At 33.0% G+C, this 17,188-nt stretch overlaps 2 protein-coding genes across 3 annotated transcripts; one reads left to right on the forward strand and one right to left on the reverse strand.

Annotated features, from left to right (window-relative positions):
* The first annotated feature begins 5,469 nt into the window (after positions 1–5,469).
* LOC107496451 (probable LRR receptor-like serine/threonine-protein kinase At1g07650) lies at positions 5,470–12,489 on the forward strand. Of its 2 annotated transcripts, XM_016117701.3 has the most exons (24): positions 5,470–5,704; positions 5,889–6,060; positions 7,289–7,360; positions 7,445–7,513; positions 7,652–7,723; positions 7,837–7,908; positions 7,995–8,066; positions 8,148–8,219; positions 8,336–8,407; positions 8,507–8,581; positions 8,685–8,756; positions 8,868–8,939; positions 9,037–9,102; positions 9,265–9,333; positions 9,423–9,461; positions 9,561–9,619; positions 9,766–10,151; positions 10,251–10,446; positions 10,612–10,761; positions 10,929–11,047; positions 11,151–11,361; positions 11,464–11,704; positions 11,782–11,932; positions 12,020–12,489. In XM_016117701.3, the coding sequence occupies exons 1-24, from the start codon at positions 5,578–5,580 to the stop codon at positions 12,416–12,418; spliced, it is 3,105 nt and encodes a 1,034-aa protein (XP_015973187.1). In that variant the 5' UTR covers positions 5,470–5,577; the 3' UTR covers positions 12,419–12,489. The 2 variants fall into 2 exon arrangements, with proteins under 2 accessions (XP_015973187.1, XP_020982816.1); XM_021127157.2 differs by lacking the exon at positions 5,470–5,704 and having other exon boundaries at positions 5,907–6,052.
* A 116-nt stretch (positions 12,490–12,605) lies between these two features.
* On the reverse strand, positions 12,606–17,188 carry LOC107496452 (citrate synthase, glyoxysomal). Its single transcript, XM_016117702.3, has 13 exons — positions 16,822–17,188; positions 16,217–16,397; positions 15,932–16,017; positions 15,463–15,567; positions 15,214–15,276; positions 14,986–15,095; positions 14,788–14,907; positions 14,634–14,709; positions 14,209–14,282; positions 13,906–14,026; positions 13,445–13,542; positions 13,229–13,352; positions 12,606–13,053 (listed from the first exon to the last, which is right to left on the reverse strand). The coding sequence occupies exons 1-13, from the start codon at positions 17,065–17,067 to the stop codon at positions 12,922–12,924; spliced, it is 1,536 nt and encodes a 511-aa protein (XP_015973188.1). The 5' UTR covers positions 17,068–17,188; the 3' UTR covers positions 12,606–12,921.

Below are 17,188 nucleotides of genomic sequence, written 5' to 3' on the forward strand. Positions count from 1 at the left end.
AATTCAGGTATTTAAAAAAAAAATTTAATATATTATAGACTAAACTCAGGTTAAATAGACTTAATTTTTTAATAATATTGATTTGACCTAATTTGTTTCTATCCCTAAGTAGGGCACAAACAAAGGACCACTCATTGCGTGGTGGCCTAATCATCAGTAAGAAGCACGTGAGTTTAACATTGAAGAAATATAGTTTTAAAATTATTAATATATATGCTGGAATTCTTTTTTTTAGATGAACAAAAATCAAATTTTGGACTTTTAAGTTATAAAATTTTTTTTACTATATCATAAAATTGCCTTTTTTTTAACTTTAATATAATAGAAAATATAATGCATTAAGAGAGTTGATTGTTAACTAATTGGGCTTCTTAAACATTTGATCAAGAGAGCATTATTACTTAAAAATGTGCATATAGAAAATTATGTTGCAAAAACTTTAATCTCTTTAAAGAAGAGTTCAATTATTGTCGTGGATACTCTAACAAATAAAGAAGAAATAAAGATGTATATTATCTTCTACTCTCTAATAATATTTCCATTGAATATTATATTTTATTATATTATTTAATTATTTGTATATATATATATATATATATCGTTTTATAAGCGCGTTTTTTGTGCCCCACATAAGCAGCCTCTAGCCACGATGTAATTAATCTCCATGTATATGTATATATAGATAGGGTCCCCACACGTTAGATATCATTTTCATTTTTATTTAGCTTTCTTTAATTTCTGTAGAACCCCTTCATTCTCCTTTCGTTATCAAGAATTAATCAATGGTAAGGAATGAAAGTGGATAACAAATTAAAATTCTACCTATTCAAAGAGTTGGAATTACAAGAAATTATATGACCAAACTTTTATGGTAATTATCAAAACATATATAAATACTCAAAGTGTTTTTATATAAAAATAATAATTAAAATATAGATACGTATTATATTAATAATATTACGTGGGTAACCTGAAATAAGTGAATTGGACTTAAAGAATTGGTCTAAACATTAATGGATGGTGGTCTCTAACTTGTTCGCGTTTGGAAGTCAGCGTTCGAGTTGCGTGATTAAAGAAGTGGGGGTGGTATACTTGCCAGCTCATGTCGAGTCTGACCTTTTTGGAGAGGAGCTTATGTCAAGAGGTCGGGTATATAATGAAGGCCAATCTTTGAGTTGAACATCTTTTATCTTTTTTGGACATGGACCATAGTATTGGATTAGGATATGAACAAATAATAATAATAATTTAGTTAAATATATTATAAAATTATTTTTATGTGAATGATCGTTTGTCAAAAACGTAAAGTATGGATCAGAACAATAATTAGTAGCTCATAATATTCTAGAGTTTTCTTAAATTTAGAAAAAAAAAAAGAAGAAGAAAATATTAAAAGTCCTATGATCCTATCTATCTATAACTCATCATTTTCTTGAGTGATGTTATTTCAGACGAACATGTTCTCTTGAATGATAATATGATTTGCATGGTCATGATTATTTTCATAGAGATGGCGTTGACCAATGTTCATACAAAAATTATGGTATACGAGACCGGCTATTAAAAGTAGCCAATCAGCTAAATAATATAAAGTCCATTAGTTTGTGGATCAACCATATCATGATCAATGGTAAGTATTAACTAAAAATATATATTTAAATATAAAATATAAAATACAAATTAATAATATATTAAATATAGTCTATTAGTTTGTGTATTATCTGTCCTTTTTTTTTTAATTTTGGTTGATATTTTTGTCTCTATCATATATATTTTTTTGAAATAAACAAATAAGACCTAAAATATGAATTAAAAAAAAAAGGCATAGTGTATCTATTCGCTATTTTGCTATTATGAATAACATCACAAACGCTGTCATCATCTTCAAATCCTTTTCCATGTTACATAATAAAGGCAACAATAATTTAAGCAAACGATGCTTTATTAAAAAAAAATGCTTTATTAATAAATTCATTTTCAATTTTTTCATTATACATATATAATAAAGTTATAAATCACTTAAGAAGAATATCCTTAAAGAGAGAAAATACTAGTGATAGATTATATCTAACTCTTTTGGGTAAGGTATTTAATATTTAATTCGAATAAAAAGTAGGTTCCAAAAGATATGGAATGATTTTTATGAATGAAATGTGATGGTTTCAGTGGATAAGAGAAAGGGGGTTGAATCTTAGCCCCCTTTTTACGATGCTAACATTTGCTGACCTTTAAAAAAGACTTTTCTGTTTTTGCTCGTCATTGGACACGAGCAACTTTGTTTTGTCTCGTCCCTTGCTACAAGACTTTTCTTTTTGTCTCGTCACTTGGCACGAGATAATTCTGGTTTTTGCTCCTGTGTAGTAGAAAACAGAAATGGAGTAGAAAGGAGAAGAAGATTGCACTCAGATATATCCTGGTTCGGCTGCTAAGTGCAGTGCAGCCTACATCCAGTCTCCATCACAAACATGATGGAATTTCACTATAATCAATCTGATTACAACTTGTAAAGTGCTAATCCAACTTACAAGGGGATTCCCACAGAATCATGAAACACAACATAGATGAACAAAGGAACTCTAAGACATCTATGGCTTTTTCTTTTAATTTTGCACTCTCTGCCTTTTTCCGCTCTATGGTTTTTTCATACAAACCTCACTGTTTGCCTTTTTCCATGAGACTCAAGACATGACAAAATTAAACAGAAAATTACAAAACAGAAGAACATTGAAGGAGAAGAGAAAACTGTTAGCTCAGGTAGCTCCAAGATGGATTTCTGGCCTTTGATGCTTCATGATGATGATGACTTCATCTACTTCAATCTCTGCCTCAACCATCCCTTCGCCACTCTAGCTACTCCCTGTGGTGGTTGAGCAGAATCAAAGACAAGCCATGCTTCAAGAATCTCCCTTGCTGGCCGAATCTTCATCTTCCTTTTCTGAGCATGAAGGATCCGAAATTACTTCACCAAATCTAACCACATTTGGTGAAAATCTCAGCCACTACATACTTTTCTTTTTCCTGCCATCATTAACTTGATGGTCTTGATGCATGCAACTTCTTCTTTTTCTTTGATGAGCATAGCGTCCATAGCTTCCTGGACAAGGACCGAAGAAAGAAGAAGAAAGAGATGAGAGAGAATGAAAAGAATCTGAAGAGAAGCAATACAAAGTGGTTAAACCAATTAATTGAGAATAGCTTGCTTTTACTTCCCTAGCTTAGAGTGGCGTGTTTGTCATAATAGCCATCAATCATTCAGCTGAACTTTTCTCTCTCATATTTCCCATGCATTAATTAACAATGTAATAGATTTTGAAATCCATCACATGGTTAAAAGAAATCCATCACATGGTTAAAGGTTTGGTTCCGCTGGAAGCACTTTGCTTTCATTTTTCCTTGGTTTCGGACCAAGCTTGGAACCATTTATCACTAATAACATTTTGGGCTTGTAACATTGAGATTAAAACTGGCCCATTTAGTTAACATTTGCTTTCCTGATGAAATTGGGATCAAGCAATGAACACATAAGAAGGCTTTCTTTGGGCTTTGTAGAGTTAAAATTTTCTGGCCCAATTAATAAAACCGTTTCAGCCAAAAAATTACACAACAAGAATTATATGGGGCTGAAGTTTAATTAATTGGGCTTGGGATATTTCTTTTCATTTCGGCCCAATATAAAATCTGCACAACAAAATTATTAATTAAGCAAATATGAATTAAGATCAAATTAATAATTTTGTAATTAAATATTTTAATAATATTTGTTCATCATCAAAATTAAATAAGAGTTTTCCAAACTCATCAAAATGTATAATGTTTGAATAAAAATTCTGAGTCATAATAACACACAAATAATTTGAAAGTTAAGTCTACTCTGTCTCTCCCAATTATATTAATTATTACATTTCTGTATTACCAAAAAAAATTTTCACATGTCAACGAATTATAGTTCAAATGTCATAGTTTTTCTATATTTATCTAAGAGGTCACAGATTCGAACCTCTTTATCTTTGGTTAAAAAAAAAAAATTTACATAAATATCGATGAGTATTTGCCTAATTGCCTCCAATAAGTCTTTTAACAAAGTTGGAATCACACCTTACTATATCATGAGTCTTTTATCTTTGTCACTTCCCTTAAGATAAATATTTTATATGGAATATTATTATCATCATCATCAAGTTACATAACTCACTATTTGATTTCGTTATAGTGCATTGGACACTTTGCTTGAAAGCTTCAACAAAGAGACTTAATGATGGAGGTTGGTCAATGGTAATAAATAGATCAAATAACGCGTTTTCTTCTAAACAAGAAAAATATTGAAAATAAAATGTTGGTGGAATATTATTATTATGCAGTTAGAAGAGCTTTAATTTGCAGAAGAAAATTAAAAACAAACAAACAATTAAACATGGTCGGTTGGTCCAATAATAATAACAATACTCTTAATCCTATTTTGAAGTCCTGCATAGCTCATCAAAATTTGTCATCTACAGACCTATGTTTCACAAAATATAATTATTTTTTAAACACATATAATTGAAACAATAAAGTCATAAAAGAAGATTTCATAAGATTTAGAAAACCATGTCTATAAATTTTGTGCTGAAAGTAAAAACTCACTTAATTATTATGATGAATGCCGACAGAGAGTCAAAGAGATATATCATATATATATATAAACAAAAATATTTTATTTATTACAATTTGTTTTTTATTCTCACAGTATCATTCTACTCCCTCTTGCATCTTACAATCATAAACAAATATTATACATTATATTAATATCTATGATGTACGGACACTGACACAGACATGAGACACGACACGATACGACACGGGACACGCCGATACGCGAATTTTAAAATCTTACATGACACGGAGACACGCATACATATAAAATATAAAGTATTTTTTAGATAAACCCTTAATGATATTTTAATATTTTATTGATATTAAAATATGAATTAATTTTTTAAATTATTTTTAATGTCTTATTTTAATTATATCAAATATTTAAAATATTTTTTGTTTTAACAAATAATACTATATACTATATCTAAATTTATTTTAAGAATATATATTAAGAATAAGATCGAACACGCTGACACATGATGATATTTAGGTGTATCCAAGTGTATCTAGAGAAGAATTTTTTATTTTTGTTGAGACACGGTTAATTTGGACACAGCAGACACGCGTGTCGGACGAATGTCGGTGAATATCGTATCTGAAATGTATCCGACACGCAGACACGACAACATAACAAAGTGTTCGTGCTTTATAGATTAATATTAATACATTAAGATTAACATTGGGTTTGGCATTATGCCATAATAATAGTATTTTAATTTGGTCCCTACTTACAATAAGACTACACAGTACCTTATGCTGCATAACCATTTATTTATTTTTTCTTGTATCCTAATATCTATCACTATCCTCATCTGATGAATCATGACTCAAATCTCATAAATGAGTTCCCTATAGTTGTTACCTCACTACCCTTCTTTATTTATTTCTGCTACTTATTGGAACAACAACCAATTAGTAACACTCCAAAGTTCAAACTTAATCATGGAGAATAATTTAGACCATTGCTGTTGTTCCAAGCTCCTTCTTTTTCTTCTCCTTGGTTCAACTTCATTGGTTTTCTTGTCACATTTGGCTTCTGCTGCCACACCAAAACTCAACAATGAAGAGGGTAAGAGAGTCATTACTTCACTACTACTACTTCTTCTTGTCTTAGTAGCTTAATATAATTATTGCTTTTTGTATTCTATAGTTATAGGAAGGAAGTGATTTTGGTCAAATCTTATATGGTCACATAATTTTAATAATTAATGATTGATATAACATTATTGTTGATTTGATTTATGTATGTGCAGTGAAGGCATTGAAAGAGATAGGGAAGAAGTTAGGGAAGAAGGATTGGGACTTTGGTGTTGATCCTTGCAGTGGAAAAGGGAATTGGAACATGTCTGATAAGAAGAGCTTTCAGAGCTTTGTGGCTTGTGATTGCTTTTCCTTCAATCAATCTTCTTGCCATCTTGTAAGCATGTACTGTTCTCTCTCTTAATCATTCATTTTTAATGTGAATTATGGCAGAAAATCACATGGAAGCATGTGCCTTTAGGGAGATGAAGGAAGAGCCTCACTTTTTCTTCTTCAAGCTTTCCATTTAATTGTTCTTCATGTGAATTTTCCTTCAAATTGTTAGTTATAACTACCTGAACTTATCATAAAATTCATAAATCATCTTCCTCTTTCAAATTATGCTTAGCTATATATATAACTTAGAGGTTTAATTATGTATGTCTTTGTAGTATTCTGTTAACATAATGTAACTGTAGTTATTTTATTGAATGTAACAAATTTTATTGATTGAGAATCACTGAAGGATTCAATATTAATATCACTGATTCTCTAAACAGTAAGAGTTTCTCTGTAGTATCTTTTATAATATTTGTTGTAATGTGTGCATATCCTTTGGCCATACAATGAGTTATGTTGTCTTATATATTAGTCTTAATCAAACAAATTAGTGAGGTGTCAAAGTGCCCCATTGGTCTAAATTGGAGTGAAGTTTGAAAATTTGTTGCAAAGTCCAATCATCATTTTCACACCTCAGAAGTGACAGATCTTTGTGCAAATTGCATGTCATAGTTGACTTTGAAGTGGATCCTCTGATCTAATCATTTTTTTTAAGACAGCAAAAGTAAGTTCTTATCTGTAATAACTTTTTGGTCAGTGCTTACTGCAAACTTTTAAATTATATATTCTTTTATATCCAATTGATAAGTCCTAGATTGACTAGGCTTGAAAATATGTCACTGTAGTTTGCTTAATTTACTTTTGGAGTTTACTAAAGTCAAAATTTGATCTTAATTTTTGCAAATGTTAACTGGTTTTTTGAATAGGAAGTGTTGATTTAAGTTCAAAGATGACTAGTGGCTTACTTAACAGAATGTTTTCTGTTCTTTTATGAAGAAAATACATAAATTCTACATTGTTCTGTTTTAAGGCTTCTTTGTTGGAACATTTTGCATTAATCATAATCATGTTAACCACTACCTAAATTCTAATCAGTAACACTTATTACACCAAGTGCTTCATATTAATTGTATATTTAGATTATTTTTTAATTAGCAAAACAAAGGAAGCACCTGCTAGTAGTTAAGAAAGTACTAGTGTCAAAATAATGTTTATTATAAATAGTGTATGCATAGTGGTAGCACGATTAAATTCTAATTTCCTGATTTTAATTTCACATTCTAAAATCTTACAGATACTTGAAGGCAGAGAATCTGAGTGGTACTCTTTCACCAGAGTTTTCCAAGCTCCATTATCTCAAGATTTTGTAAGATAAACCAACCAAACCTCAGCTTTTGAACTATGATTCATTGCTCCATTATCTCTAACTTGGTGTTGCACTTTCAAATAGGGACCTTAGTCGCAACCTCATCACTGGTTCTATACCTCAACAATGGGCTTCCATGAACTTAGTTGAGCTGTAAGAAGTTTCTTTCTCATATAATGAACCCTTTGGTTTCGCAGCACGCAGTGCGCATGCGCGAACACTATGTTTCTTCCTCAGCAAGTAAACAGCTTGCCAATGACAATATAGATTTGTTCTTAACTGAATTTGCAGCTCTTTAATGGGAAACAAATTATCAGGTCCATTCCCTAAGGTTCTCACAAATATTACAACTCTCAAAAACATGTAAGTTGATGCATTTTCCTTTATTTTCACCTTTATTGTGAGTAGAAATGTTATGTACTCTAAACAATGTATGTGGTAATATATGATTTCCAATATTTGCATGAACATTGCAGAAGTATTGAGGGAAATTACTTTACAGGCCCCATCCCAAATGAGATTGGACAGTTGATCAATCTAGAAAAGATGTAATAATAAAACTCTTTACCTCTTTTTTCTCTACTTAACATATCTAGTATTGCTTGACATGAATGAATCATGTTTATTTGTTCAGCATTCTGTCATCAAATGGATTCACTGGAACATTGCCAGCATCACTCTCCAAGTTAACCAAGTTGAATGATCTGTAAGTATTTTCTTATCAATCTGATTTGTCTACATTCCACCATAGATAAACTTTGATAATCTTTGTGAAGTCACATATTAGGAGGCTAAGCGATAATAGTTTCTCCGGGAGGATACCGGATTTCATTAGTAATTGGACATCAATCGAAAAGCTGTAAGCCTAATTCTTTGTTCTCTTTTTATTGTATTTGTTTTTATATTTACACAGACATCCAATCAGATACTATCATATAGACAAAAATAGTTAATTTCCACACCTCTTTGTTACAGGCACATGCAGGGTTGTTCTCTTGAGGGGCCTATACCTTCTAGCATATCTGCATTGACAAGATTGAGTGATTTGTATGCTTGTAATACTTTACTATTATTGTTATTATTAACTTTGATTAAAGATGATGAATATATCAAGTGATTTTTTTTTCTTTCCTTTATGATACTTAGGAGGATAAGTGACCTAAAAGGTACTAAAGGCTCTTCTTTCCCACCACTGAGTAATATGAAATCCATGAAGACACTGTGAGTTTTCAGTGATTCAAATTCAATATATCTTTTTTTTCCCTCTCAAATTCAATATAACAATGGCCTATATCTTTTTTTTCTTGGACATCTTATAATGTAGGGTACTGAGAAAATGCTTGATCAAAGGAAATATCCCTGATTATATAGGAAGAATGGAAAAACTGAAAATGTTGTAAGTAAAATCACCAAATCAGACATATATATAGGGTTATATACACATGGTTTTTGAATTTACTCATTCTTTATGCAAAACAAGTTCATGTATTTATCTTCATTGTTTTAGAGATTTGAGTTTCAATGGCTTGAGTGGGAAGATACCTGAATCTTTTTCCATCCTTGACAAACTTGACTACATGTAAGTAAATGGATTTAATGAAAATTTGTGATTCAATCATCTCATTCACCTTTCTAATGAAACGACTTCCTTTTCTTTTATCATATATATGTTGCAGGTTTTTAACTGGGAACATGCTATCAGGGACCATAGCAAGCTGGATCCTTAGAACTAGTAAAAATGTGTATGTGAAATCCCCTGATCTTTTAGTTATATGGCATTAGTTTACAAACAATCTAGATTTCAGATATGTTAATACTAAATCTGATGTTTAAAGACAAATATCATTGAGCTTGCATAACACTCTTATTCAAACCGCGATCATGACATACTAGTTTTGGTGCAGGGATATCTCTTCGAATAACTTCAACTGGGATAGCTCTAGTCCAACTGAATGTCAAAGAGGAGGGACCTTGTAAGTTTAATTTAAGGTCTGATATTCATTTTGACTTAAATGAATGTTAGTTATCAGTTATAACTAATTAGCTTTTGCTATTTTTCCAGAAACCTTGTTGAGGGATACTCCTCATCCGCAGATACACAGTAAGCTATTTTTGCTTTGAATATGAAGTTTAACACTTTCAGATTTTAAGAATTTTCTGAAAAACTAGGCCTTACCTTAAATTCCACATTTTGTTGCAGAAGTAGGATTTCTACATGCCTTAAAAGGAACTTTCCATGCCCTGCCTCAGTTACCAAATGTAAGTGTGTGTAATGCATTAAATTTAAGATTAACTTATGAATCTCTTCTAAGTTAAAGAAATAAACAAAATAGAAGTTACTAAAACTTCTAGTAAACATGATTGCATGATCCAAGAAATCCTAATTGCCATTGTTCATGCAACAGATTCTCACTCCATGAACATAAACTGTGGTGGACCGGAAGCAAATGTCAGCGGCCGTGTTTATGAAGCCGACAGAGAAGGAAGAGGTGCATCAATATTGTATTACCCTACTCAGGGATGGGCTCTAAGCAGCACTGGAAGCTTCATGGACAATGACATTGACTCTGATCCCTTTATTGTGACTAATGCTTCAAGACTTGTAAATGTCTCTGCACTCAATTCAGAACTTTACACTACAGCTCGTGTTTCGCCCCTTGCTCTGACATACTATGGCCTATGCCTTATCAATGGAAACTACACTGTTGAGCTTCACTTTGCAGAGATTATGTTTATCAATGACAGGTCATTTTACAGTCTCGGAAGGCGAATTTTTGATGTGTACATCCAGGTAGCTACTGCCACATGATTTAGACATGATTCTAGTTGTTTGGTTCCTACTGAATTGTGCATTGATGTAGATGAATGTGTTGTTGTGTTTGAAATTCAGGGGAAATTGGTGTTGAAAGAATTTGATATCCAAAAAGCAGCTGGTGGTACTGGCAAGCCAATTGTGAAGACATTTAATGCAACTGTCACAGAACATACATTGAAAATTCACTTCTACTGGGCTGGAAAGGGCACAACCGGCATACCGACTCGAGGAGTTTATGGACCTCTAGTATCTGCTATCTCAGTAGAGCCTAGTAAGTGTTTCCAAGCTAAACTCTTATTTGTAAACTTCTGCATAGTGTTTACTACTTTGTATTAAAGGAATTAAAATTTTCATAGTGTTTAAATTTTATGTCTATGTATATCTAGATTTTGTTGTTGATTCTACAAAAGCTATAAATACTGTTTCCCTTGCCCAGATTTCCCAGTACCATCAGAAAATGGCCACAAAACCTACATCATTCTGCTAGCTGCTTGTACAGTTGCTGCTGTTGGTGTACTTGTTCTTATTTTGTTGGGTGTAATGAGGAGAAAGGGATATATAGGAGGAAGCAATGCAGTGTATAAAGGTATGGAACATTGCAAATTTGCAATATACCACCAAGATTTTTGAAGAACTATTATTTTTTTATTTGAGTATTTCAATTTCTTTCAAATAAGTATACCTCCAAAAGCAGTGTTCATGTTTAAAACTTGAATTCAAATTTCACTCTTGTTTTTCTTATTTTCTTCCCAGAACTTAGGGGTATAGATCTGCAGACAGGATTGTTTACTTTAAAACAAATCAAAGCAGCAACTAAAAACTTTGATGTAGCTAATAAAATTGGTGAAGGTGGCTTTGGTTCTGTTTACAAGGTATGTTTCATCCTTCTTTTTCATTCTGGTGTTATTTAGCCGAAATGTACGGATTGACGTCGAATCTATCTAAACTATATATAAACCTTTGTCCATGATGCAGGGGCTACTATTAGATGGAACTGTAATTGCAGTAAAGCAACTCTCATCAAAATCAAAGCAAGGAAACCGTGAGTTTGTGAATGAGATAGGAATGATATCAGGGCTTCAACATCCAAATCTGGTTAAGCTTTATGGATGTTGTGCTGAGGGTAATCAGTTAATACTGATATATGAGTATATGGAAAACAATTGTTTATCTCGGATACTATTTGGTAAGTTTCAGAATGATGATTAACATTATAAATTCACACCTGCAATTTGAATAAAGTATATTGAATGAATCAACTGATTATCTTTATCACAATCATATGTAGGTAAGGATCTAGACAGAAAAGTGAAACTGGACTGGCCAACCAGGAAGAAGATTTGTCTTGGTATAGCTAGAGCTTTAGCTTATCTCCATGAAGAGTCCAGAATCAAGATCATTCATAGGGATATAAAGACTAGTAATGTCTTACTAGACAAGGATTTCAATGCCAAAGTTTCGGATTTTGGTTTGGCTAAACTCAATGAAGATGACAAAAGTCATGTTAGCACTCGAATTGCAGGAACAATGTAAGTTCATCGTATTCTGCAACCATTTCAAAAGTTATTATTTGTAATTCATCTACATGTTTGTTGTCATTTTGCAGTGGTTATATGGCTCCTGAGTATGCAATGCGTGGCTATTTAACTGACAAAGCAGATGTGTATAGCTTCGGGGTGGTTGCATTGGAAATCGTTAGCGGAAAGAGCAACACAAATTACAGACCTAATGAGGAATTTGTTTATCTTCTTGATTGGGTAACTACTACAAACAAGGATTGATTTGTATTGCATGATATAAATTGATATTGGTTATTCTAGTCTGAAATCTGAGGTTTTTTTCAGGCATATGTCTTGCAAGAAAGAGGAAATCTTCTAGAGCTTGTTGATCCAGATTTGGGGTCAGAATATTCAACAAAAGAGGCAATGGTAATGCTAAATGTGGCTCTACTATGTACTAATGCATCTCCAACACTAAGACCAACAATGTCACAAGCAGTGAGCATGCTTGAAGGTTGGACAGACATTCAAGATATACTTTCTGATCCTGGATATTCAGCATATAGTTCAAATTCAAGATATAAGAGTATGAGGAATCACTTCTGGCAGAATCCAAGTAGATCACAAAGCATGTCAACATATAGTAGTACTATGTATGCTGATGCTAATTCCTCTCACTCACTTATTGAAACAGAAGGGAGTTACCATCTTGTAAAAGTTAACTCAGACATGTCAGACAACTGATGAAAGTTTCCTTGTCACCATGTCTATATAGAAATCTGTCTCTAATGTACATTTGAAGAAACTCTTTTTTATGCCTTCCAAATAGTGATTGTAGATTCAACCAGTTTCCTTTCACTCTTACCTAAGGATTTGCTTGCAGTGACCAGTGTGCTCTCTAGGACAAGTGACTACACCTTTATATATGATATGAAACGTAACAATCTTCATTTTATTTTCAAGAATAAAATCAAAATTAATATTTAACAAAGTACTTAAAAGGTATAAGTAGAAGGAGTAGCACCTATATATAGTGCTTGAATACATGGCTTGAACAACTAATCCCACCCAACATCATTTTTCATGGATGAGACTGAAGTTGCATTATTTATCCAGTGACATGCTCCCTATGAATCACCCTGGTTATAGCAAAGTAATACAAGTCCAAAAACAAGGAATTACGTCCTCCCTACATCTTCTATGTATAACCTTTTGGTCATGACACTCATCCAAACTGGGGTTCTAAACTACATCCCTGATCCAGCGAGCCGCCGCTTTGAGGCATTCGACATGGCTACCTGGCCAAGCTTGTCACCATCACTTGATACAATCCTTTCGTTGATCGGCTTATAATGTCGCAACCATTCTCCAACATAAACCTAAAGCATAGAATAGATTCTGTGAAATTAGGGAAGTGAAATGTAACCGGAAATGCATCAGATGTTCTATATCTTCTGGTAAATACTACACAACCATATGCATGAAATAACCAACTATAATCCTGATTAATGGGCAAGAAATCATAAACAAAGTGATTTGGAGAAAGAAAGTAACCTGATGAGGTCTCATAATCTTTGTATCAGGATCATTCAATGACTCTCTCCAATGTGCCAAGTACCCGGCCATTCGAGGGATTGCGAATAAAACAGTGAAAAACTCAGGTGGGAACCCCATGGCCCTGATTGCATAAAACCATCAAACTCGAGCATGCATAAGCATAATTTATCATATCTAAATCTAATTGCCATACAAGATGTAATGATTGATTACCTATAAATTATTCCAGAGTAGAAGTCAACATTTGGATATAGCTTCCTCTTGATGAAATATTCATCAGATAGTGCAACCTTCTCCAAGGCAACTGCAACCTGAACAATCAAGCGTTCGCACACAAGTTAGAACTTTCAAAGCTTAAACTAAACATACTGAATCAAATTAAAACAATAATGCTTTAAATTAAAAATTTGCTACAGATTTTTTTGTCTTAAGATATTATCTAATTCTATCTGCAATTTAATTTTAACACAATAAAAAATGTAAAATATAAGGAAAATTATAAACGTGGGGAGAACAGACCTTCCATGTGAATTTTCTTTTAGCACATGTCATGTTTAGAGATATCATATATGATCAAATCATGTGAAATTTTCACATGTGAGGATCTATACCCGCACGTAGGTATGTCATTGTATTAACAAATAGGAAAGACAGAATTAAAAATGGATAAATACCTCAATAAGAGGATCCCGGCCAGTAATTGCAAAAACTTCCTCTGTCAGTTTTCTTAGGACCTTTGCTCTGGGATCATAGTTTTTGTATACTCTGTGACCAAAACCAGACATCTTCCTTTTCCTGTGGACACAAGAAAAAGATTTTTATCTTAAGTTATCTTCTTTCCCCCACTTTCATTTAAGAAATCCCCAAAAAGTGAAGCAACAATAGCAATCCATGATGCTATCTTTCCAGGGTACAAGCATTAAGCCAAAAATTTGGGAAGAAATAAGACCCACAAAACAAAAGAAAGTAGTAGCCACCTGGATTTGACACCTTCAATGAACTCCGGAATGTTCTCAACACTTCCAATTTCACTAAGCATTTTGAGGACAGCCTGCATAATCAAAGGTTACATTAGGATGCTCATACATTGAAATATTAGTGTTGTGCTTATGTGTATTCACTTCATCATATAATAAGGAATGAACAAAAGATTGTAACAGCTTCATTAACTCTTTATAGTAATTCCTTACATTTAAAAAAAAAAGTCCTCTGGAAATAATAATAATAATAATAATAATAATAATAATAATAATAAAGTCTTCATATTATTTTTAAGTTTACGATACCAATAATAATAATAATAATAATAATAATAATAATAATAATAATAATCTTTAAATTATATTCTCATTCCTAGTGTCATAGGCCTAAATGAAATAATATTCTGAAATAGGGGGCGAACCTCATTAGCTCCACCATGAAGAGGTCCATATAGAGCTCCAACACCCCCAGCAACAGCAGTGAATACATCAACACCACTGAAATAAATTAATAATTAAGCAAGATTAGATCAGCTGCTTTCTGTTGCTTAAGTAGTGTTGTAGTATGATGTCTACCTTGATGCAAGGTGTCGAACAGCGGATGTAGAACAATTCATTTCATGCTCTGCATGCAGGATGAAGATGATGTCCAGTGCACGAGTTAGCTTAGGGTTGGGTCTATATGACCGATTGCCCCTGAACGCATCAAGAGTGAAGGTTCCATTACACACTTATTCCACACACAAATAGAAAAAGAGCATACACACAACTTACAGGGAATCTAGCATGTATAAGAAATTCTCAGTGAAAGAAAGATTGTTAGATGGAAGCACAGGTGGTCTTCCTGTAATTCTGAGATAAATTGCAGCAGCTATCGTTGTTATCTGCAGCAAAAAAAATTGGGCAGGTCAATGATTGCAAAAAAGATAGAGTTGTATGGATAATTTAGGTATATCAGACCCAGATGGGGGAGATGAGAAAAAAGAGAATGAATAGGCATACCTTTCCAATAACCCGTGCTATTTGTTTATCTCTCACTTGATTTGAATTATAAACACCCTGACCCTGCATTAAACAATAATAGATAATGAAAAACAAAATTCAATTTGTAGACATCAAAACAGAAAAAGAAAGATCATGTAACCAAAACTGGTTAAGATTTACAAGATGTCATGTTATGCTATTACTAGACACGTACAATGCAGAACAGTTCAAAAGAGTAGCCAATTGACAGAAGATTTCATTACTTACTCTGAGAGCAGGATTCGCATCGGGATGATAAATGGATAGAGCACTTATGGCATTAACAAGCGCACCCATAGGATGTGCATCATGGGGCAATGCTTGTATAAGATCCTACAAAATCAAATATAAGATAACACCACAACTGGGATTAGTAACCTCTTACTTCATTAAAAAGAATCGAACAGCATATTTTCTCTCCTTTGCATATAAACTAAAAGGAACTACATTGAAAAAGAAATTCCTATGCAGGTTGATCTAAACCATCCCAGAAAATTAACAGCAAATCTTCCTGAAATAAAGAGGTCAGAAAACCTACTTAAAAAAAATAAAAAATGACTCCACTCGAATATTAAATTTCAAGCAGTAATACAATCCCTGGAAGTTGCTTATATATTAAATGCGTCAATGACCAAAACAAAAAGAATAGCAAACACCAGATAGGACTATGGGAAATAGATATAGCATAGAAGCTCACCAAAACACCTTGTGGAACAGCTGAATGTTGAGATATAGCGAACTTCCATTCAGCTAGCTGACTTTCAGAAGGCAAATTTCCATACACTAATAAGAGAATGAGAGTCAACAAACTTTAGAAACTTTCATGCCATCTAAATGTTAACATGTAACTAACAGGTTCCAGGACTATGGCAAAATGCATGTTTCCTCACTGGCATTAAAGATATAATATTTTCTTCTACTGATAAACAAGCACCATGGAATACAATATATACATACACACTGCAGCTAAAGAAATACTCACAAATGAGATAGGCTACTTCTGTAAAATTGCTTTTCTCTGCAAGCTCCTCAATTGGGTACCCTCTATATCTAAGAATCCCCTCATCGCCATCGATATAACTAATAGTTGATCTAACAGGGGCGGTGTTCAAATAGCCTGGATCATAAAGCTTGAGACCCTTGTCATTCTTCCCCGTTGTTATCTGCAAATAAAGAAACCAGAATTACCCCACAATTTAATTTGTGTCTTGGTAATTTTTTATTTTAGATTCCAATCATGTTATCATATCCATGGTTATAATATTAAATTATTAATTTATATAAATCACTAATCCATATAGGTAAAATTGATATCTAAAATTACGGCTACAATTTTTGTTTATTTATTTATTTTGTAACTTCAGCTTGTAACCATGAATAAATAATTAATTTTTGTTCCCGGTAAAGACATTAACGTCATCGTTAGAAGCATAGCCATGATCATAAACAACGATATACACCGAACACACTCACAGAAAGATGCGAAATTTGATGAGACACATCTCCCAAAATTAGAAATCCCTTAGAGCACAGAGATCAAAACTAAAATTTTGATTCGATCACAATCACAAATCAGAAATCACATACCTTCTTGAGATCAGTGGCTTTGATCGTGCCTTCAGCTGAGACCTCAATGGTGTACTTTTTTCCGGTCCTTTCGTCCACGACGGTCAACGTTCCCTTGACGTTCGGAGGCGGAGACGACTGTACGGAGAGACGGAGAGGCTGAAGAGCTGATGCCACGTCATCAGCGGAGGAGGGACGGAGGTGAGCTGTGAGCATGGCCAAACGGCCACGCGCAACAACCGTCGCGGTTTCGGAATTGGTTGACATTTTTGTGTTCCTTTTGCAGAGAGAGAAGAAAGAGATCGAATTGAATATGCAGTTGCAAAGAGATTATTTTGGAATTGGATGGATTAAGAAGCAAACTAAGAGAAAGGAGAGAGAAAGTGCA

Source organism: Arachis duranensis, chromosome 7 (genome assembly GCF_000817695.3).
Source record: "Arachis duranensis cultivar V14167 chromosome 7, aradu.V14167.gnm2.J7QH, whole genome shotgun sequence".
NCBI lineage: Eukaryota > Viridiplantae > Streptophyta > Magnoliopsida > Fabales > Fabaceae > Arachis > Arachis duranensis.